The 24401-nt window shown below is 39.2% G+C and overlaps 2 protein-coding genes across 2 annotated transcripts in view; one reads left to right on the top strand and one right to left on the bottom strand.

Moving 5' to 3' along the window:
- Positions 1 to 23744, bottom strand: part of LOC139969234 (uncharacterized) — a 41664-nt gene extending 17920 nt beyond the window's left edge. The window contains exon 1 of the mRNA XM_071974139.1: positions 23483 to 23744. The gene's annotated coding sequence lies outside the window, so the exon portion shown is untranslated. The remainder of the gene's footprint in view (positions 1 to 23482) is intronic.
- Positions 237 to 19278, top strand: LOC139969226 (neutral ceramidase B-like). The gene is made up of 19 exons (XM_071974130.1): positions 237 to 550; positions 975 to 1127; positions 2298 to 2474; positions 4646 to 4773; positions 5113 to 5193; positions 5540 to 5660; positions 6136 to 6258; positions 6696 to 6782; positions 7336 to 7440; positions 9322 to 9403; positions 10081 to 10193; positions 10734 to 10828; positions 11071 to 11110; positions 11774 to 11863; positions 12354 to 12449; positions 12647 to 12793; positions 13690 to 13746; positions 14655 to 14743; positions 16598 to 19278. Exons 1-19 carry the CDS (start codon positions 410 to 412, stop codon positions 16854 to 16856), a joined length of 2184 nt encoding a protein of 727 aa, XP_071830231.1. The 5' UTR covers positions 237 to 409; the 3' UTR covers positions 16857 to 19278.
- Positions 23745 to 24401: the final 657 nt, after the last annotated feature.

Genomic DNA, 24401 nt, shown 5'->3' with positions numbered 1-24401 from the left:
AGTTTCGAGTTTTGAGATAAAAGTAAAAAATTTGACTTTTAAAGTCAAAATTCTGAGGACCCATGTCTCCATTAAGCCACCGTAAGGCGTCATGATGTCATGACGGGTTCACCAATCACTATCAACAAACTCAGGCTCGGCACTCATTCCTAGCTTAGTCTAACGATGCGTTACGCTACAGTAGACACATTTAACAAGAACGATTGACTTGGAGCACCGATCTAACAAAACCTCCGTAGTTGGTTGGTTAGACGTCATGATGTCACGAGTTCACCAATCACTACTACAAACACACACAGGCTAAGCCTACAAATTACATATTCATTCCTAGCTTAGTCTAACGTTACACTGCAGCAGCTACATTTAACAAGTACAAAACTTCGACTTTTCGTTTACCAGCAGCAGAGTTATGGAAGTTGTTTTTTTAATTCTATCATTTTGTTCCATTCTTATTGGCGCGGAAACCACCACTCCAGACCCAGGAAATGCCGAATATATCGTTGGTGCTGGAATCTCTGATGTTACTGGCCCTGCTGCAGATGTGAACATGGTAAACTACAATTTACAATAGCTTATAACAGTTAGTGTTCATTAGGCTTAGGTCTACTTAGTTTTGGGCTAAATTCAAGGTATATCTAACACTATTAATGCCCAGGAACAAGACCTACAATAACATGGTGGCAATTCTTACTGATTGTCAAATTAATACTTCAACTTAACGGCTTTACTGCCGGCATATCACCCAGCTTGTTTAGACACACACTAAAGAAACATTTGATTTCACCGCGACTGTGTATCCGCGAGGCCACGGCAGAGAGATTAAAGGGTGTGAAGACTCGCGCAAAGAGAAACGTCTAATGCCGGTAATCTGACCAGTTTCGAATGAGGTGTAACAGACGATGCATTGATTTCACTGTTTCCAAACTATTTAAATCTTGCTATCAATAAAACTTAAACTATGTTTGCCTCTTCAGATGGGATATGCTAATCCATCACAAGTCACAGGAGGAATACATCTCCGAATCTACAGCAGAGCATTTATCTTTTCGCACCGTAGTAACCCAGAGAAGAGAGTGGTTTTTGTGAGTGTTGATTGTGGGATGCAGGGTCAAGGAGTTACCGCACAGGTTTGTATTTACATCAATATGAGTGGCATTATAATACTGATACTTCTGACACTGCATGCTTTTGACGTGATAATGCTGTTACTATGACATAAAATGCTTTTGGCATGACGCTGCTGTTCTATATGTTTAGTTTTTTTCATGACAGTACTGTAACATCTGACAATGTATGGTTTTGAAGCGATAGTTAAAATTCCTTGAACTTTTACTGGGCGAAATATGCCCCCCAAAACCTAACTTTTCGAGAAATGTGTCTTCCCAACTCTTCTAGCTATAGACTTGCTTTGAGTGTTAGAATGAAGCTGAAATATAAATCTCTTAAAAAAAACCTATTTTGTAGGGGGTGCTATTGATGTTTATTTGTTTAAAAAAAAATGGTTTAAACTTTGTTTGATTCAAAAAGTGTGAAAATTTTACTTTTTGACTTCTTTTTTCAAAGAAAATCTAAAAAAAAACTACCCTGAAAAGATCAGGGCTTTAGAGAATTGGACATTTGAATTATCTTCGGAATATTGCCAAAACCCGCCCAAAAACCGAAAAACAGGTGAAAAATCTTCATTGTTTCAAAAATCATCTCGCACATTTTTTTTTCACTAAAATCTAATAAATATTATGTTTTTTACAGGCTTCCTTACAGAAGTAAAGCTATAAATATCGGCATAGCACTGTATAATTGCAAAATGCAAAATGTATACATGTGTTTTGTATGTACTTGTATTGTATAGTCTGGTGGAGGGGGCACGTCCGCAATTCTTATGACAATCCTTATATCTCGGTCATTTTTCAACCAATTTCCAAAATCTTATCAGATTCGAGTGCCGAGTCTGGAGTGAGACACTTCGTCAATATACAGAATGTACTTAATGCACGCAACACATCGTGTATGTTCCTTTTCTTTGCTACTTCTCGCTACGCCTCGCTCCGCAGGAAAGCCCTCGCAGATAAGCATAGACTAGAACTCCTAAACACCACAATACGCTTGTTACAGTACTGTACGTAGCAGCAATCGTACATATCAGCAAGAGTACATAGCAGCAATGGTACATGACAGTGGTAGGCACAAATGGAATCACATAGTATACAATTGACTATTTACTTATGTAACTCTACATCAGTTGGTGCAGATGATCTGACAGTCCATTGTGCAGAAATGTATGTTTTTACTTTTTGCAGGTGATCAAAAATCTCAAAGTTAAATTTGGCAGCATGTACACTGAGGAAAATGTAGCAATCAGTGGAACCCACACACATTCAACTCCAGCAGGATTTCTGAATTACGTCCTATATGATGTCACCAGTCTGGGATACGTCAAGGAGACTTTTGATACCCTGGTTTCAGGAATAACAATGGTAAGAAAGTGCAAGAAATGTAATGTTGCGTGGTTTGTTATAGCATTGTTTGATACCACTTATCGACAGCAAGTATTGCAGATTAGGTACTCAGCTTAGATGGCATCACTGTGGTTAGGTGAAATTGAACTTGGAAGAATGATGTCATGCGACATATACTGAAGCTACTCATCCAACTGGTGGCGCTTTGCGTCTTGTACGGCAAGAATACAAACACTATACGTCTTTGACATTACTAAAGTGATTAAGTTGACATAATCACTCGAAATGATGATATCGTGTGCCGCATTTTGGTGCCAAAACCTTCAAAAATGTGGCAGTGGACTGCAGTTTCACAGGTAATTCTTAGGAAGCGATAGTAGAAGCAATTACACAGGAATCTATTTAATTTACGAGTGTCGTCTGCTCGGCTGCTGAACCCTGGGGACATATATACTATAATTAGCCTACACCGGTTACGACTTGCGGATCCGATATGACTAAAACCTAATGACAACAATAATCACCACCTCGTTTTACTTACAACTGTACCCCTTACGATAGATCCACATGCCAGAATAACATGGGATGACCGGTATGATATCCTGGGCTTATCACTAACAATTTAATACTAGGTAAGTAGGTTTAGCCTTTCTCATTTGGCCTATGTATGTAGCCTTGCCCTCGGGCTAACTTTTGGTTAGCCTAGGTAATAACTTAAGCCTAGAATATATCAGCCTATTATTGAACAAATATTCAAACACATCCTCCATTTGCAACATATTCCCAACACTGTAAATTTGGCAAAAGGCCGGGCATAATAAGCAGTATAGGCTAGGCCTAGCATGTACTCTGAGTTTTGAGGTAGGCCAGAGCGTACTCAGCCTAGCCAGGTATGTTCTGCACAGCACATTTATAGGCTATATGCCTAAATTTACTCGACTATGATTTTAAGGCCTAATGATATCACTAAGTTACCATGTTCGGACAAAGCTTTGTAGGCAAAACGACACACTTAAGCCACTACTCTTGCTAACATCTCATCCCTTGATGAAGGTGATTGAATGTATACAGTAGCCCTACATGCATCAAACTTTTTGCATTCTCACTTCATAAGGTGGGATCTCTTATCCTGCATATACTACTACTCACTTTGCAACATTAATATTAAACTGAGAACTGCATCCACAGACTAATATGGAAGTATTACACACAAGTAGGTGTGCATTGGAAGGGGGAGTGGGGGAGGGGGTTGGTAGGGAGGGTAGCTTTTGCCAGGGACAACTATGACACTATCTGAGTGGTGCACTAAAATAATGCAAGCAAGAAAAAGGTTTGACATGTGCCTCTCAGATACCGGAAATGACACTTTCCAGACATAAAAAGTGGCATAAAACTCCACTTGCTTGTGTCATTAGAGGTGAAATGAAAGTTTTCAAATGTTGGTCCTTAAGTCAGGAGTATAGTACTTACCACTCTGGTTGCCATTAATTACTTGTCTCTGTTGTGAAAAGTAAACCTACTCTTTTGAAAAACAGGTAAAATCAAATTCAAAGTCGAATGCACAATGTATATATGAAGACGTACAAATGATCTGGCTTTTTGCCGTACAACGCAAAGCGCCCTCACTATTTTCAAGGCTGCGCTGCTTAAACGCATGGCATTACACTGTGTCAGCATTCTTCCTTATTCAATTTCTATTCTATGTGCCAAACTTCAATCTTCATTTGCCTTCTTGTGCGTTAGATGACTTTGTGTCTCTGTATATTCACAGTGAAGACCATTGGAAGGGATATAAGCCATTGGAAGGTTAAATGAGGCTGCTGTTGATTTTGATATATTTCTGATGCTATTTAATACTAATATCATATATGGCAATATGGTAATTTTGAGCCTTGATCTTCCAGGTTTCATTTCAAATAATGAAATAATAGTCTAAACTTGTCCAATTAGTTGTTCATATGTGATTAGTACTGAATAAAAACAACAAGACAATACAACATACACTGTAAGAAATAACCGCTTAGTTAAGTACACAAAGAGAATGTAACACACACTCCAATAAAAACAACTTAAGAACCCACTTAATTAAGTACATGAAGAGAATGCAACCGACACACTGTAAGAAGTGAAAGTCTTGTATGCACATATAGCTTAAACATGACATTGCTTTGGTTCTTCCATTCCAACAGAGTATAGTCAATGCTGATAAGAACATGAAGCCAGCAGACATATATGTATCAGTAGGTGATCTTAAAGATGCCAATATCAACAGAAGTCCCACTGCCTATGAAGCAAATCCTGCTAAAGAACGCGACATGTAAGCATCATAATTGCTTTTTCCTTAAAAAGATGTCCCAAGTATAATGTAACTGTAAGGTGTCCTTGTGGCCAAATCATTTATTGTTAACTAAAGTACTGATAAAGGTAGTGATATTAGTTAAAAACGCTGTAAGTGGAAGATCTTTAAAGAGGCAGCATACTGTCCAGATGTACAGAGGTACACAAATAAATTTAACAAGGTTTAGGCATTACTGGAACCATATATAAAGGGCAAAGTACTTAGATATATGCATCCTGTTGTAAGTTTCCGGCTTCTCATAAGACATACCAGCTAAAGTAAATCAATTCTGATCCTCTATTGTTGTTTTTCTCACAGATATGATACCAATACTGACCATAAAATGACAAATCTGAAAATCATTGACACTGTAAATAACGTTTCTATTGGAATGCTGAAGTAAGTATTTCATTCAGTAAATTGGAAATTGTACTTAACCCTTCTCGTGATGGTCTTCCTCTCTTTAACCTCACTTCCCTTTGTGGCTAGTCCAATAAATTGGTATGTTAGCCTTCCCACCCACCCCCCCCCCCCCCCAAAGCCCTTCTGATCCCTATATCTAGATCATGACTGAGTTCAGACAGGGTAAATGCTTCTATTAGTGGTTTTCTATTCTCCATAATTATGCTCCTATCTAAACTGTTATTCCTATATTAAGTATGGTTTATGCCAGTCAGCATTCAAATGTAACCCCTCGGATTTGGTTTGCACTTAACCTATCTGTTTATTCTTTTTCGTATTTTAGCTGGTTCGCTGTTCATGGCACTAGTATGAATAACACCAATCACCTCATCAGTGGAGATAATAAAGGATTTGCGTCCTATTCTGTGGAGCAAGAATTCAATGGTCTGGGAAAAACTGGCAAAGTAATTTGATACTCAACACTTGCCTCAGGCAAACAATATGATCTTTTTGGTTGTAATAGGAATCCACAGTGTTCATTACAGTGACACTCACATATATTACATCATGTCAAGTTGATTTCTATTTGACTTTTTAAAGTCTGTATACTGTAGCTTCCCTCATATTTACCATGTATGTAGAACCACCGTCTTAATTATGTAGTTTTACTGTAAACATTAGAGTACTGGAGCAGTATCCTTACAAAGCAGTAGATGACTGACTATACACCCTAACTGGGAAAGTCAAGAGATATCTCAGCAATTATTTGTTTTTGTTGTCAATTATAATTATAATTAGTAAACTGTTATTCTCTCAGTAGTGTACACAGTTTATCTGTCAGGGTAACATTCAACATTCTCTTTGACAATCTTCCTATCTTCTATTCCTTGCTTCCACGGACACTTTTATTTCTGTATTGTTTTTTTCTGTGTATTTCAGGGTCCTTTTGTTGCTGCCTTTGCACAGAGTCATCTTGGAGATGTTTCTCCAAACACACAAGGAGCAAAGTGCATTGATACTGGCAAACCATGTGAGCGTGATTCAAGTACATGTGGAGGAAAGGTACAATAGTTTTACTCTTTCTTCGTCTGTTGGAAATAAAAATTAATTCTTATATTATAAATTAACTATTATATCAAGATAATACTTAAAGTTGCTAGCTGGTTATGTATGTACTGTGGACAGTGAAACATAGAAACAGGAATCTAAAGAGAGCTGACAATAAATATTAGATCCAAATGTAAACTCAAGGTACACAGCACAGAAGTCTGTGACAAAGCATTTAACCTATTGAATGTCACCAGCTTGTACCAATGGACACAACTAAACCACTAGAAGGTAGAAGGGTCCTGGGGTGTGGGGGGGGACAATGTAAAAGTAAACTTACATATATCTGTTTGCATGAGTGGGGGAGGGTTGTTTGTCTGTGCAAAATGCTTTAATAAATAAAGCAACGTACAGTATATTGTAATTTGCAATGTTGACATTTCTTTGTACAGACTGGGAAATGCATTGCATTTGGACCTGGTAAGGACATGTTTGAAAGTACCTTAATCATCGGCAGTAGACAGAAGGACAAAGCAATGGTAAGTACCTCTATTGTCAAGAAAGACAAGACAGTGATATAAACCATGAAGCCAAGAAATAATATTTTACAAGATGCACGTGTTTGGTATAATTTACTTGATGACTCCCCGACCCACCCCTCCTCACTTACCCCATCCTTAGTCACCCCTTTATCCCCATTACACCTCAAGAGGGCTCATTTAACCCTCCACCCCTACTCACTGACCACAACCTTGGTCACCCCTTAACCCATACCACTACTCAAGAGTGCTCATCTAACCCTTCATTATAATGTGTAATGCTGGATGATACACATTTATGTGAAATAAATGTAAATATCTACTGGTACCTGTAGCTTGTCTTAATTAAATAAGATGCTGGTTCTTTTCAATAATTCCTCTATTTTATCAGTTGTAAACCAGTAATGAATCTACAGTTTATTTTACAAAGTAGTTTAATACTATCCTTCCCCATTTCAAACAAACTTATCCATGACTTTGGAATAGTTTTATTCAGTTATAAGATCTGTATGATTTTGCTAACCTTTAAGATTCAACTTCTCTACATTTGTAGGGTCTGTGGAATGAAGGTGGATTCCGTCTGACTGGCCCTGTTTCTTCCATTCATCAGTTTGTTGATATGACCAACGTCACCGTGCCTTACAATGCTTCATATTCTGTAAGTTACTAGGTGTTCTGTAAGCTATATTTGTATTTGTCTATTTTGATTTGTACAATTCCAGTGAGCATCGACCGGGTGTTTGATGTTTACAGTGTCTTTGTAATGGTAACTGTACTTATGCCATAAAATCACTTAGTTTCTCTCTAGAAATTGTCACAAAGTCTATGGACCATACATCACTAATTAATAAACCTATTATTAAGACAATTAGCACCATGGTCAAATTACTTGCCCAGTATTTCCCAAACATTAACAGCTCTCTTAAAAAATAATAGATAATTATGAACCACTGAGTCCCATAGATTGACTGACCTTCATTTTGCGGCTGTAAACATGAAATGAAAGTTGACCCATAGCCGGAGGAAGCTTAGTTTCAGTAACATTGATGTTGCAACATTATCTCAAAGTAATTGATCTGTTTAATATATTTTGCTATGTGAGAGGATTTGAAACATTAACAGTTCTTGGCTTTGTATCTGTCCTGAGTCCTCCATCCATTTCAGTTTCCTCTTACTTCATATTGTCAAACTGTCCTTTCTATTTTGGCAAAGGAGTAAGTTCTTCTTTCATGAACATAATAAAAGTTGTCCATACGTCTCTAAATTATTGGAAAAAGTACAAGATGCCATTTTGGAACACCATCTTACAGCAAACAACCTAAACGAGAAGATGCAGTCTGCATATCGTAAATCACATTCAACGGAGACTGCAATACTTAAAGTACAGAGCGACCTCCTATCATCCCTGGACAAAGGATATGTAACCGCGTTAATTATGCTCGATTTATCGGCAGCCTTTGACACTCTCGATCACAAAACCATGCTGCAACGTTTCGAGTACACATTTGGTGTTACTGGAGATGCCTTGTCCTGGATGTCGTCATACCTCTGCGATCGCAGACAAGTTGTGACCACCGGTGATCATCATTCTGAACCTGTCATCTTGTAGCAAGGCGTGCCTCAAGGTTCAGTTTTAGGTCCTAAGATGTATGTATACAGCACCGTTGGGCGAACGTATTCGACGTCACCGATTAAACTACCACTTTTATGTTGACGACACACAGTTGTATGTGTTGTTCAAACCTAACGATGAGGATGCATAGAAGGAAGCAATACATCTAGTATCTGAATGTTTAGCTGATATTGACAATTGGATGCACAATAATAAGCTAAAGCTGAACCCTGCCAAACGGAAGTGATGTTATTTTCCACTAAGCACAACGAAAACTGTGTCAATAACATTTCATTAAATATATGCGATTCTGTTATCACACCAATGCCAACGGTAAGAAATCTCGGTGTAATATTTGACTCTCATCTGAACATGTCCCAACAAGTTAAGAGTGTTTGTAGGTCTGGATACGCAAGTCTTCAAAATATCGGTCACATAAGGCGATATTTAACTGACGATGCAACCAAATCACTCGTGAATGGCCTAGTAACCTCACGTCTTGATTACTGCATCTCGCTGCTTTTTGGTGCACCACAATCGACTTTGAATAGGCTGCAATGTCCAAAACACCGCGGCACGTATAATCACCAGAATTTCGCGTTTCTCTCACATCACACCTGTCTTAACCCTTAATGGTATTGCTAACTTCTAAGTGTAATGTCAACTGATTTTAACAGTTATAATATGGATGCTGGTAGGGGGTTAGGGATTGGCCATACTCTAACCCTACATGGTGTATCTAACTCTAACAACAAGTGATTAACTGATTGCTTGCTGTGAGTAATAATTTGCATTTTTCACTCTTTTCTTCATAAGTAACACTTGAATGCTGCCTGTAATTCTCCTAATGGTAAGTAACTAATGGGACGGCTATCACTCTGATCTTAATGATTTGCATTGATTCAGGTTTTCAATTTTATTTGCTAGGGTAAAACTTGTAAACCATCCATGGGCTACAGCTTTGCAGCAGGCACAACTGACGGTCCAGGGGTCTTTGCTTTCGAACAAGGTACAGTACGATTCTCACGTGACCACTTCCACTTTCATGTCACTGAAAGACAAATCTATCAATAATAGGAAAATCCTAACCAGCACAGATATTTGTCTTTTGTTCTTTTATGTTTTCATTATGTAGGCCATATACTGAATTAAAGTTGAGTGTAGAAGACTATTTCATCGCTAGATCTAAAGATACAGTATGACCCTCATCATCAAGGGGTTTGTAGGTGGTACTCGCATTGCTATTGGCTTGTTTATAAAGTGTAGATAACCCTCAGCAGAATGATTTTGTGCAGAATCAAACCATTGTGAAGCTCAGGCAAAACAAGAGTTCTTGGGGGAGGGGGGTTGGGGGGTTTTTGGTGGGTGTTGTTAATGAATATTCTCAAATTTTCTTGTGAATATTTAATGATTGCTAAGAAAGAACCAGTTTTCTTCATGCCTACCACTCTGTTCCTTTGCTAATATATGTTGTCATTATTCATACTCAGTTGTAACATTATAGAGCTTACCCTATCACAGATTTATATTATCAATCTCTTAAACTTAGGAGTGTATTGCATGTCATACATACCAAAGACTTAGTCCTTTATGTGGTGATGTTGCTGCCATCAGTATTATGTGTTGCCATGGTTACCACAACATTATTTTGTAATAATGCTAATTCTTATATTCTCTCTTTATCAGGAACAACATCATCGAACCCTTTTTGGAATTTAATAACGAATTTGATCAAGAAACCATCCAAGGAACTTATTGAATGTCAGAAGCCAAAGCCAATTCTGCTAGCAACAGGAGAGGTACGTTTAGAGTCAGTCATGGAAGGGTAAATGAGTGGAGTTATAGCTAGCATACTTCCTTGGTTTGAATTGGTAGAGTTAAAGTCTATACAACCTCATGTATGTAATCCCTACAAACCAAAGTTTGTCCTCAACTTGTGAATTGCAGAATGGGAAGGGCTGAATAAAGATTGTTACCAAGCAGAAATATTAGGAACTACTTTTTTATGTGTAATGTTTGATAACCTTTTGACCCTTCAAGAGTTTATCAGATTCATGGAAGAAATCTGTAATGTTTCAGTTGGAAAATTACATGGCTATCACCACCAGATGAAGGTTTTCTTCTTTATATATTGGAGGTTTAACTTCATCAGTAAGTATGTGCCTCTCAATATCAATGTTTACTCACAGTTTAGCAGATGTGTTAGGGAGGGGGACTTGGGGTGGGGGAGGGAGGGAGTCACTCACATGCTAAGAATTATGCCTCTTAGTCGAAGAGAGCTTTCAAGTGATGAATTAAGCCTTAAAATATCTGTTAGCATTTCTATTTCTGGTTTTCAGACCACTTTTCCATATTCATGGTCACCCAACATTGTGGACACCATGCTGCTGAAAGTTGGACAGCTTGTCATTATTCCAGTGCCTGGAGAATTCACGTGAGGGTTTACTTTTTGGTTAATGGTTTATTTGCAATACCTATGAGTTTGATTTAAGTCTTTAGTCCCTAAATTATTGATAAAGTGTTTTGTCACAAGTCAAATGGTGTCTCTTCAGTTGGTTTATGTATTGACAAGTTACTATAACCAGGAGAATAACACAGATACAGTCAAAGATGAATTTCAGGATCCATCTCGAGACTAAACTTTGCTTCTAAATTTCTCTTTATCATATTTAACAGGACCATGTCTGGACGAAGAATGATGAATACTGTCAAGAAGGTAATTTGTTAATTGTACAACTCCTTTAGTCAATATCTAGCTGTGTTAAATCTTTATTTCAACCAGTCACTCACATTCATTATACACTGTACTTGTAACAGTATAATCATGTTATTGTGTGCAACCATCATTACCAATACAAAGGCTATTGCTGTTATTGTGTGTAACCATCATAACCAATACAAAGGCTGTTGTTGTTGTGTGCAACCATCATAACCAATACAAAGGCTGTTATTGTGTGTAACCATCATAACCAATACAAAGGATGTTGTTTTTATTGTGTGCAACCATCATAACCATTACAAATGCAGTGGTTGTTACAACGTGCAACCATCATAACCAATACAAAGGCTGTTGTTGTTACAGTGTGCAACCATCATAACAAATACAAAAGGCAGTTGAGAGAATAAAAGTTATGTGGTTGCAATAGACTAACCATGGAGAATTGTCAAATATATAAAAAGAAATTGCCATTTTCAACCTTTAGTCTTGAGGGAAGATGCTTTGGAAAATAAAAAATATAGAGAAAAGGTTACAAGAAGGATATAAGAAAAATTCTATTATACCATTTTATGTGTTGTTTCTAAATATCAATTAACAGAGCATGCTATCTGCTCAGCTCTTTAGGTCTAATGCAAAGATCTATTACATTTGCTTTTCTAGGCTCTAAAATTAGAAGAGAGTCTGTTTACAGTCATTGCTGGTCTGTCAAACACATACAGTGATTATATAACCACGTATGAAGAATACCAGGTGAGATATTAGTGGCAGAGAATTATTCTTTCCTTAGGTAGCTTGGCCTCACTCTACAAGATTACTTTAAGACATAATCCACAGAGAGAAAATCCTCAGCTGATGATGTAGTAGACCCAGCTAGTGAGCATCTACTGATCAGTTAGTGGAATAGGCTTAGTTTGATAGAGAGAACTCTCAGTTCCATTAATTGTTTATGAATTGTTCATAATTGCAGATATCATACTGTTATTTTCTATACATGAATATCTAGTCAGGGTATGGCTGGGTTGATTAAAGGTACATACAATGTTTCAACTGTATTAAAGTTCTTATATTTTAGTATTTAGAATTTCTTTCTTCAGATATCAGAGTGGAACTGCATTTTGTAGTTGAGTGTGTCATATGTTTGTCAGAACGAAACTTTTCCTGATGTCCTAGATTACATGTGAGACAAATATGTTGTTTTAAATGAAACTAAATGTATGGCATTTGTAATCTACTTCCACAGGTTCAAAGGTATGAGGGTGCATCAACCATTTATGGTCCTCACACATTGCAAGCTTACCTGAACCAGTATGAAAAGCTCTCCAAGGCTCTGAAAAAGGTAAAATGTTGGCTTCCTAAAATCCTAAACCTTAGGAAATATAAACTAAACTACAATGTGTTAAAGGGATTTATTAAATCATCTCTCAGATGGGTGTTGTTTGGAATACTGAGTTTGTGCATGTTAATATGTGGAACATCTTTGATATGCTTTTATACCATGACTACATTCACAAAAGTTCCCTGTCTCTCTCTTAGGGATCAAGTTTGCCAGCAGGACCTACACCCCCAAATTTGCTGAGTGAACAACTCACATTTCTTCCACCTGTTTTATTTGACGGTGTTCCTCCATTCACCAACTTTGGAGATGTCCTTAAAGACGTAAATAATGGGTCGTACAAAAAGGTGAGTCTTTGCCACAAAGACTATAATAATATAATAATAATTTTATAATTTAATATAGCGCCTTCCCCAATGATAACCTGTCAAACATTGAGACAATCCCTCCACATGGCAGCAGCGCACCAGCGCCCAGCTGACAGTTTTATCTCACAGGTGCCCAGTTTTACACCTGGTTGAAGAGAGGCAATGGAGATAAAGTGCCTTGCCCAAAGACACCATGCAATGATCTGGCCAGGACTTGAACCTGCAATCCTTAGAGTAAAAGTCCGCTGCTTTAACCACATGACCACAGCGCTCTTTATGAGCAGAGTAATGCACTACAGTCATAACAAGTCACTTCATATTATGGTGCAATATAATGCATGCAGTAACTACCTGCAGGTACTCAATTTGACTTCAAGGTAATCCACAAGGTACTCCATTTGACTTGGTAATCCACAAGGTACTCAATTTGACTTGGTAATCCACAAGGTATTCAATTTGACTTGGTTATCCACAAGGTACTCAATTTGACTTGGTAATCAAAAAGGTACTTGAATTAATTTGTTACACCACAACATACTAACTTTGACTTGGTAATTCACAAGGTACTCGATTTGACTTGTTACACCACAAGATACTTTGATTTGGCTTGTTACACCCCAATGTACTGGATTTGACTTTTTGACTTATTACATCACAAGGTACTAGATTTGACTAGTTAATCTGCTCTCATTGTAAGCTTTCTTGTGCTCTTTACTCACATTTCCCTCATGATTTTTGACTCTTAGAAATTCAAGCTTGTGGTGTCCTTTTTGTTGCAAAAAATCAATCAATTAGTTAATTGTAATTTATTCTATTGATGGTTGTCATTAGATGAGAACTCTCACTGTGCATGTTTTGTCTTCTTCTTACTGTAGGGATCAGACATTGTAGAAGTCACCTTCAGAGCTGGTAACCCTCGCAATAACCTACGGGTAAGTCCATACTATCTAGATACAGTAGCATAATAACCCCTGTGGGACCGGTGCAGTATATCAGCTTTGTAGAGATATTGTGTACTGAAACAAATACATGTGTTAAAAGCTCTTGCTTGAGTATTAACTGCCTTGAGTCAATAAAGAATATATTAGTGTTATCCAGATGTCATCATGAAGGTGTAGGTGTTTAAAGCTCTTGGCTGAGTATTAATTGCCCTGAGTCAGTAGAGAATAAATTAGTGTTATCTAGACGTCATCATGAAGTTATAGACCAAAAGCTCTTGGTTGAGTATTAACTGCCTTGATTCAATAGAGAATATATTAGTGTTATCCAGATGTCATAACAAAGTTATTTAATAGTGTTTAAAGGTGTGAAGACTTGCGCATAAAGAAACGTCCAATGCCGGTAATCTGACCTAGTTTCGAATGAGGTGTAACAGGAGTGTTAGACACCACCATCGAACCCAGAAAATACACACACAGCTTGCTACCGTCGGTAATTAGACGCTAGTGTACAGACAGTACATACAGCTGTGGTCGATACCCACAGTACAGTGAACAAACGATGAAGCGATGGACATCTCAGGTCCAGCTAAAAATAACAAGGTATCATGTTTCATTACTGCCTGCATTTTAAGCGACACAAACAAAACGTCACTTGCAAGCAACAGAAAGTTAACTTTTTCAGATGGCAGCACGTGGTTTGGGTTAAGTTTTCAATGCCTTTAAAGCTCTTGGTTGAGTATTAACTGCCTTAAGTCAGTAAAGAATATAAGTGTCATCCAGATGTCATCATTAAGGTATAAGTGAATTGTACATCACTGGGTTAGTCTTTGTTCTATGACCTCACAAACAGAGAGACTATAGTAAAGCTAACTTGTCATTTTGTATATTTTATTACACAGCTTGGTGAAACTTTCTTGTCGGTGGATTTAAAAGACTCCAAATCTGGAGAATTCAAAACTATTTACACAGATGCAGATTGGTCAACAAGGTAAGCTATTTGGGGGGTGACAGGTTGTCAGTTTATGGTTGGTGTAGCTAGTTATATAAATGCATGATAGACCTTTGTTCATGAATACCTGCTCGGTTCAAGCCTTGGTGGAATGTGATGTCATATCTGTACCTGCCTGGGGATATGTCATGTCATGTCTGTACCTGCATGGTGGTATGTGATGTCATGTCTGTACCTGCATGGTGATATGTCATGTCATGTCTGTACCTGCCTGGTGGTATGTGATGTCATGTCTGTACCTGCCTGGTGATATGTGATGTCATGTCTGTACCTGCCTGGTGGTATGTGATGTCATGTCTGTACCTGCCTGGTGATATGTGATGTCATGTCTGTACCTGCCTGGTGGTATGTGATGTCATGTCTGTACCTGCCTGGTGGTATGTGACGTCATGTCTGTACCTGCATGGTGGTATGTGATGTCATGTCTGTACCTGCCTGGTGGTATGTGATGTCATGTCTGTACCTGCCTGGTGATATGTGATGTCATGTCTGTACCTGCCTGGTGATATGTGATGTCATGTCTGTACCTGCCTGGTGGTATGTGACGTCATGTCTGTACCTGCCTGGTGGTATGTGATGTCATGTCTGTACCTGCCTGGTGGTATGTGATGTCATGTCTGTACCTGCCTGGTGGTATGTGACGTCATGTCTGTACCTGCATGGTGGTATGTGATGTCATGTCTGTACCTGCCTGGTGGTATGTGATGTCATGTCTGTACCTGCCTGGTGGTATGTGATGTCATGTCTGTACCTGCCTGGTGGTATGTGATGTCATGTCTGTACCTGCCTGGTGGTATGTGACGTCATGTCTGTACCTGCCTGGTGGATGTCATGTCATGTCTGTACCTGCCTGGTGGCTGTGATGTCATGTCTGTACCTGCCTGGTGGTATGCGATGTCATGTCTGTACCTGCCTGGTGATATGCGATGTCATGTCTGTACCTGCCTGGTGGTATGCGATGTCATGTCTGTACCTGCCTGGTGGTATGTGATGTCATGTCTGTACCTGCCTGTGGGTATGTGATGTCATGTCTGTACCTGCCTGTGGGTATGTGATGTCATATCTGTACCTGCCTGGTGGTATGTGATGTCATGTCTGTACCTGCCTGGTGGTATGTGATGTCATGTCTGTACCTGCCTGGTGATATGTGATGTCATGTCTGTACCTGCCTGGTGGTATGTGATGTCATGTCTGTACCTGCCTGTGGGTATGTGATGTCATATCTGTACCTGCCTGGTGGTATGTGATGTCATGTCTGTACCTGCCTGGTGGTATGTGATGTCATGTCTGTACCTGCCTGGTGATATGTGATGTCATGTCTGTACCTGCCTGGTGGTATGTGATGTCATGTCTGTACCTGCCTGGTGGTTTGTCGTGTCTGTACCTGCCTGGTGGATGTGATGTCATGTCTGTACCTCCCGGGGGTATGTGATGTCATGTCTGTACCTGCCTGGTGGTATGTGATGTCATGTCTGTACCTGCCTGGTGGTATGTGATGTCATGTTTGTACCTGCCTGGTGGTTTGTGATGTCATGTCTGTACCTGCCTGGTGGATGTGATACCATGTCTGTACCTGCCTGGTGGTTTGTGATGTCATGTCTGTACCTGCCTGGTGGTTTGTGATGTCATGTCTTTACCTGCCTTTGGTGGTATGTGATGCCATGTTTGTACCTGCCTGGTGATATGTGATGTCATGTCTTTACCTGCCTGGGGGTATGTGATGTCATGTTTTTACCTGCTCTGTATTTACCAAACATACTTTGCTGTTGAGTAGAGTTAACTCACAGTCAATTAATGTTTGTAATTTGATCTTATTCTGGTTGTCATTGGCAGGTTTATCTGGACACGCACCAGTACTATTTTGGGTCACAGTGAGGTTACTGTTAGATGGGATGTACCACAAGATGCTCCAACTGGTACCTACAGGATAAGTCACTTTGGAGATAGTAAACCGCATGTGGAGGGAAAGATTCTATCTTATCAAGGAACCTCTTCAGAGTTTCAAGTCAGCGAAATGGTTGTAGGAAATCATGCTGGTGTGAAAACTAGTATATTTCTATACATGTTACTTCTATATGGAGCTCTGTGTTGATGAGGGAGTCGAATGGGGGGGGGGGGGTGTGGGGGTGTGATGACAGTATACATCATTGAAGATATATCTTCTGGCGGGAGGAGGGTGAACAGTATATCGTAGATGTAGCCATGAGGGGGGCGGGGGGATGGTGGGGTCTAACAGTATATCATTGAAGATATAGCCACATCTGGGGGACTTAACAGTATTTGCTATAAGTTGTAGGCAATTTGGGGGGGGGGGGCTTTACTGTATATCATAGAAGATGTAGCCATATGTTTGGGGGGTAAAAGTATATGCTAAGAAGTTGTAGCCAATGGGTGGCTTAACAGTATATCATAGAAGATGTAGCCATGTGGGGGTGGAAGAAGTACATATATACAAGAATTTTAAGTGAGTTAGAACAATCATGACTGATAAGAAGATAAGCTGGGGGAAACAGTGAATAAATATATTAATATAATAGATAGAGGTCATACATGTTAGTGTGGAGGTGGTCATCACTCATGTTAGTGGGTGATGGGGTCATGTGAGAGGCTGAGGTTGACAATGTGGGGGGATAATAAATCACTTGTTTTATACATACTTGTATTGTTGATGGTGTATTGATGGAGGGTATAAGCCTCAACCAGTGTTTTTTTTAATTTGTTTGACATCATGCCTGTTGCAGTAACATGAAAGTCATATGCAACCAGGAAGACACTTTCTCTCCAGTTAAAACATTGCAAAGTTTTCAGTTCATAAGTTCAGAACTTGTAGTCTAGACTTGTGTCTGATTGACGTTGAGAGAAGTTTTCTTTAATCACTCCTAACCTGGAATATTTGTGACTGCAATTTCCAGTTAAGAATCAGGCAATCAAAGATGAATTTTATGGTCTGGTGTAGGTGATAAGATATTGTGTCCTATTGGTAGATTTTTCAGTATTATCCAGTTTACATAATTAAAGGGTACTGGTTGTGTATAGACCATTGATTAATTCAGAAAGCAGTTGTTCTATGTAATCATATTTTGGGTTTATTGTTGTTGTTTTTTTCATTTTTGTGTGGCGAGGTTTCCTTGTATTCCAGCATTTAAGTAGAGAAACCTTGTTGGTATGCAATGGAATAGAAAAAATGTTGTACCATAGTTTTGGTCTTAATGTTTTGTAAACATCTCCTGAGGGATGTAATTTTTTTTAAGGGAGTCTTGGTTGAGGAAAGTTACCATACAAGTCTCTTATATAAAATACCATTTTTCTCTCCAGTTAGATACCATTTTCTTGATATTATCCATGAAATAGCACCTAATATTTTCTCATTTCTAGTTGCTATACAAATCAAGCATTCAACTCAGCCTTCAAATGCAATTAAGTAAGAAAATATTTCAATCCAAGCAAGCTAACTGCAATACTAATGTAGTAAGATTTTGTAATATTTCTAGATTCTTCAGTGGAATGGATTTTATATAAAAGAGGTGTAGTTTGTAGTACAGTTCTAACATATCAATTCCTTCACCCCCAAAAACGACACTAAAAAGTACTGCAATATAAGCTCTTTGAAGGAAAAAGTGTGACTCATCGCTCCCAAAAGTGAGCGCTGTGGATCAACGCGGTCAGGAAGATTGGACTGATCCATTCTGTTGTGGGGGGTTTCTTTATATTGCTGAGACGCAAACTATTGCATTCTCAATGTATACATGGGAATTTGGGTGGGTTAAACTACCAGTTAATGTGCTTTTAAACTGATTGTGAGTTCTAAATGGTACAGCGACAAAATTCAAACAAATTACACACAAACGATTAAACAGTGCGTACTATACTAGCGCTACCATTCGGGCATTTACAACAGCGTCTCTCGAGGTTGGGCAAGAAGGTCGATATTTTCTAACGATTACTCTCATTTGTTACCTCTATAGGCCCAATTGAGAATTTTAACCAATCACAATAAATTTTATATGTACAGAATCTTTCACTCATTTGTAATGCATATTCAATTTAGACAAAGAGGAGGGCCAGTGTTATATAGACACAATTGAACTTTCAATAATGGAGTTTCAATATCCAGACGACGCTACTGTACATGTATGTTGCCATGTGTGTTTTGCGTGTGACTTTTTGTTTTCAAAAGTTACATAGCTCTACATTTTCAACCCCCAAAGTCCGATTGTGCCATGCTAAATAGAAACTAGAAAACAACTGAGATATGAAGAGATTTATTCCACCTTTCTAAAGATGTTTTAGACAAAGTGTAATGAAATGAGGAAAGAACATGGCCTAACAGTAAGTAAACGGGGGCTGTGGGAAGTAACTGTTGTGAATTTCCGCCGCTGCATAAGGAAGAGCGCTAGGGAATTGATATGAGTAAGATCTGTACTTCTCACTTAATATCTCAAGATACAATCTAGATTTAATTATGAAATCTTGGCCAGATGTGGTTTTTCTTTTAAATAAACTATAACAGATCACATCTTGTGTAATGTATTTTTTTGGTTACTGTGTACTTCTTCCATTTCTTAAAGATGTAATCACACGTAAAAGCCTACAGTATAAAATATTAACCTTCCTTCCAAGTAATCCATGTGCTCAATCACTTCAAGTCAATTTTAAAATCCAAGAACTGACTCACCAACTTTGGACACAGTTGAATGCTTGAACATGGAACCAGTCTCTCACACGACACCAAAATCCTCTAATGAGCTGAAGAAACAGTGCTCAAGATTGTGGGTTGGGAGGATTGGTGTTACTGCCCTAATGGAAGAAGAGGATTCCAGACTATTACACACCACAATGAACATGCCAGGACTAACTGGGCTTTCAATACCTTAACTGAGTGGGCTGTTACTGCCCTATTGGAAGAAGAGGATTCCAGACTATTACACACCACAATGAACATGCCAGGACTAACTGGGCTTTCAATACCTTAACTGAGTGGGCTGTCATTGCCCAATTGCAACAAGAAGATTCCAGACCATTACACACCATAATGAACTGTATGCCAGAACTGACTGGGCTTTCAAATACTTTCAGGGTGTGAAGACTCCCGCAAAAAGAAACGTCTAATGCCGGTAATCTGACCTAGTTTCAAATGAGGTGTAACAGAAGTTTTAGACATCACCAGCGGTCTGAGATAATACACACATACAGCTTGCTACCATCGGTAATTAGACACTAGTGCACAGTCAGTACATACAGCTGCGGCCAATACCCACAGCACAGTGTACAAACAATTCAGCAATGGACATCTCAGGTCGTGCTAAAGATAACAAGGTATCACGTTTTCCTTACTGTCTGCAGTTTTTAGTGACACGAACAAAACATCACTTGCAAGCAACGGAAAGTTAACTTTTTCAGATGGCCTTTAACTGAGTGGGATCCACACTACTACTACGACATCTAGAGAGGTAGTACGGATGTTTAAGCTCATTATATCCATGGCAAGACCAACAGACAAAACATTATCATTGTTAAATTTACCCAGCAATTACAAAAGTCTCAGGTTGAGACTAATGTCAGTTAGTTTCAAAATATTGACATATTATTATTGATTGCACATGTAATTACAGTAGTATGTACTTTGGGAATGGAGTTTGTTAATACCTACAGTAATCAGGGGGTATCCAGGATTTTCTGACCCGGGGGGCACGAATTACTATCTAAGCGGAGCGCCACCATCGGTTGGCGCGCAGCGTACAAGAAAATTTTCTGGTTTTAATATCCCCCTCGATCACAGGAAATGGCACTTCTCAGGCTTAAAAATGACCAACCAGATGTACACTTTTGTCTGAGAACCAAGTATTTCCCAATAGTTTTTTTTTTTTTTATCCATAACCTTTTTTAAGATTGTCACCAGTCACGAATCATTTTCGACTTCATCGCATGTCCTGTGGATCATTGCTTGTGTAGGTGATTCTACGTCGCGGCCCACAATACCTGTCAGCCCCACTTTTCAAGGTTTTCCCCATCTATATAAGATATTTCGTTGTTTACATTAGCATCCCGCGGTATACTGCGCAACTTTCATGGATCGTAAGGTACACAATGGCAAACGATGTAATAACCATGCTGGCTTATATGATATTGACATTACCATGTTGAACGTTTTGGTTATTTTTTTCGGGCAAGTCGTTACAGCCCCAAATCAAATTGGGCTCCTACGCCCATGACTTCACACATAGACAGTTTTGAGGCTGTTCATCTTGGAACACCATTTTCATGCTCATTGATATAAGGTGATATCTGCTGTTTGCTTTACAAATTCGAGCAGGCGCGTAGCGAGGAGTTCGCCAAGTGAGGGGCGAAGCCTGTTGGCAAACTATCTAAGCGTAGCACCACCATGTGTTGGCGCGAAGCGTACACAAGAAAATTTTTGCCCGAAAATGCCTCCCAGATCGCTGGAAATGGCACTACCCAGGACCATTTGTTGGCGCGAAGCGTACAAGCAAATTTTGGCTGAAAGTACCTCCCAGATCGCTGGAAATGACACTTCCCCGGCCTTGTAAGTTGCATCTAAGCATTTTTTATTTTGAAATTACTAACAATATCATAAAAAGATATGCTCAAGGGGGGTGGGGGCAGTCGCGCCCTTCCCGAAATGCGTCATGTTCCCCGACGACACGGTCAAGTTCGAGACCAGCCACAGTTGGTTTCATAGCAGGTTTCATATACACACACGCTTTATGATAGGCCATATAGTATATATGTACATATACATTGAGAGAGGACAAAATGGAAACGTCAAAAATGGAGTTGACGATGTTAGGGGTAGGGTGAGGCGCACGCCCCTTCCAAAATCCTTGATCAGTAACTGGCTACCCTGTGTTTATAATAGGGTTCAGCGCTGTAATCATGTCACTATTTCTCCTTCTCTTCCAGGTGTCTTGGCGTTTTTCTTTTACTCCTTCCTTTTCTCCTTTTTCTCTCTTTCTTCTTTTTCTTTCCCCTTCCTTCCTCTCCTCTTCCTCTTTTTTCCCCTCTTTTTTCCCTTTTTTCTTCTCTTTTTTTTTCTCTCCTCTTTTTCTTACCCGGGGGGCGTGCACCTCCAACGCCCCCCCCCGGATACGCACCTGGTAATGATCAACACCACTCACCTGCCCCTCCCATATCCCATTGTTTGTTAACACCTAAAGAAACACCACTCACTTGCCCCTCCCATATCCCATTGTTTGTTAACACCTAAAGAAACACCACTCACCTGCCCCTCCCATATCCCATTGTTTGTTAACACCTAAGGAAACACCACTCACCTGCCCCTCCCATATCCCATTGTTTGTTAACACCTAAAGAAACACCACTCACTTGCCCCTCCCACATCCCATTGTTTGTTAACACCTAAAGAAACACCACTCACTTGCCCCTCCCATATCCCATTGTTTGTTAACACCTAAAGAAACACCACTCACTTGCCCCTCCCATATCCCATTGTTTGTAAACACCTAAAGAAACACCACTCACTTGCCCCTCCCATATCCCATTGTTTGTTAACACCTAAAGAAACACCATTCACTTGCCCCTCCCATATCCCATTGTTTGTAAACACCTAAAGAAACACCACTCACTTGCCCCTCCCATATCCCATTGTTTGTTAACACCTAAAGAAACACCACTCACTTGCCCCTCCCATATCCCATTGTTTGTTAACACCTAAAGAAACACCACTCACCTGAACCTCCCATATCCCATTGTTTGTTAACACCTAAAGAAACACCACTCACTTGCCCCTCCCATATCCCATTGTTTGTAAACACCTAAAGAAACACCATTCACTTGCCCCTCCCATATCCCATTGTTTGTTAACACAAGTCTAATGATCAACACCACTCACTTGCCCTTCCCATATCATGTTTAAACAAAAAACTAAACAATGTCACTACAGCTATAGAACTAACTACATAACTTTGATATTGAAATAACCATGTTAAAATAGCACAATTATGACACTTATGGGTATTCATGTTAATACTAAAATACCTTGGATGGATGTGAAATCACATTCTGAAACGAGATATAGCAAAAACATAAATTAACGGATACATAACATAAAGAGAGCTCAACACAACCATCTTTTGTTAACTTTTATGTCAGTGATGAAAAACCAGGGTAAAATGTTTCAATCTCTTGATTTATGAAATATAAGTTTAAAGGTCTCGGCTGTATGGACCCCAAATAGTACTATAGCACACTATCATGGAAATGTTTCTTGAGATTATGTAATCGAAGACCCTTAGGTTGTAAAATGACCTCTATTTACCAATTTGTCTGCACTGCCTGCCACATATATTTTTTTGTATGAGGGTCTTTGTGTGAACGATGGATGTTTAACTACAATGTAGACATGAACATATTCACAGTGTTTACACAAAAAGCCTAATGGTGTTAAAAAGCTATGCAGGCTAATTGTAGAGCCTGGGGTTGATTTACGACCGTGGCAGGTCGATTACGTAATCACAAAAACTTTCCTAGCTATAGCGTGCAATAATTGGAGCCAATTAGGCAGATCTTTAAAGCTAGCCTACCATTTCATCCTTATGTCGATCGTGTTTTCGCACGCACATATTGGCACCCTACTTGCTATACTATGTAGCCTAGTGTTACAATCACAACAGATACACCTCGAGGATGGATGGATGGATGGATTAATATACACAGAAATAAAAAGGGTTAATCGGTTACCGTACAGCGTTATGAAGTCGGTCGGAATTCATTGATATCCTTGACTGCCTGTTAACGGCTCATTAAATCTGTAAGCTTACGCTATTGCGTTAGGCGAAATATTTCACAGTGTCGGTACGAAACACTCCATCTGAGCGAATCTGTATTGTGGAAAGTGGCACATTCGTGAATGTTAATATAACCTTTCGCTTTGAATTGTGTACCCCTTCAACCAATCCTGATCCACATTAAGGCTTATTACCGCGACTGTGGGGTCACTGGGGTGTGGATCAGTTACATGACTGGAGCATTTCACTCCAAATGATGTCGTAAAATTACACATAGACAAAACATCACGGAATGGTGATCTATTCGCAGTGATGTACTGTAAACCAAACCGGCTGCCGAATTACTGGAAAGCTACTGACAATTACCTGCATGGAAGGTTTTTTGATGAAAATTCATGCAACCTCAAGACCGGGGCTTAATTAAAGACTGGGGTAAATTAAAGGGTGTACGTGTAAATTCAAATCATATAATAAAAACAAACGCATTAACGTCGAAACCGAATGATAACGCGCGAGGAAAGGTGACCGCATATATACACCATTGAGGTAAATGAATCATTAAACTCGTTGATTTAAACAGTTCATATACAGGCGCATGCAGAGAAAGATCCGAACGCGCAATGTAGAATCGCAGTGAGCGGTTGCCAACTTCAGCTGCATGACTGATTATTCATGAATTGGTGCATCAATACCCCTCCCCCGTACCGCAAGCAGATCTCATAATATAAGAGTTGAGTGCTACAAGAAAGCACGTCTACTAATATGAACCTCCCTGGTTGGTACGATTTTATGGTCTCACTATCGACGTACTGACGCCGACGAAAAGAATGATTGACTTGGAGCACCGATCTAACAAAACCTCCGTAGTTGGT

Source organism: Apostichopus japonicus, chromosome 6 (genome assembly GCF_037975245.1).
Source record: "Apostichopus japonicus isolate 1M-3 chromosome 6, ASM3797524v1, whole genome shotgun sequence".
NCBI lineage: Eukaryota > Metazoa > Echinodermata > Holothuroidea > Aspidochirotida > Stichopodidae > Apostichopus > Apostichopus japonicus.
This window is presented reverse-complemented; position numbering and strand designations above follow the sequence as displayed.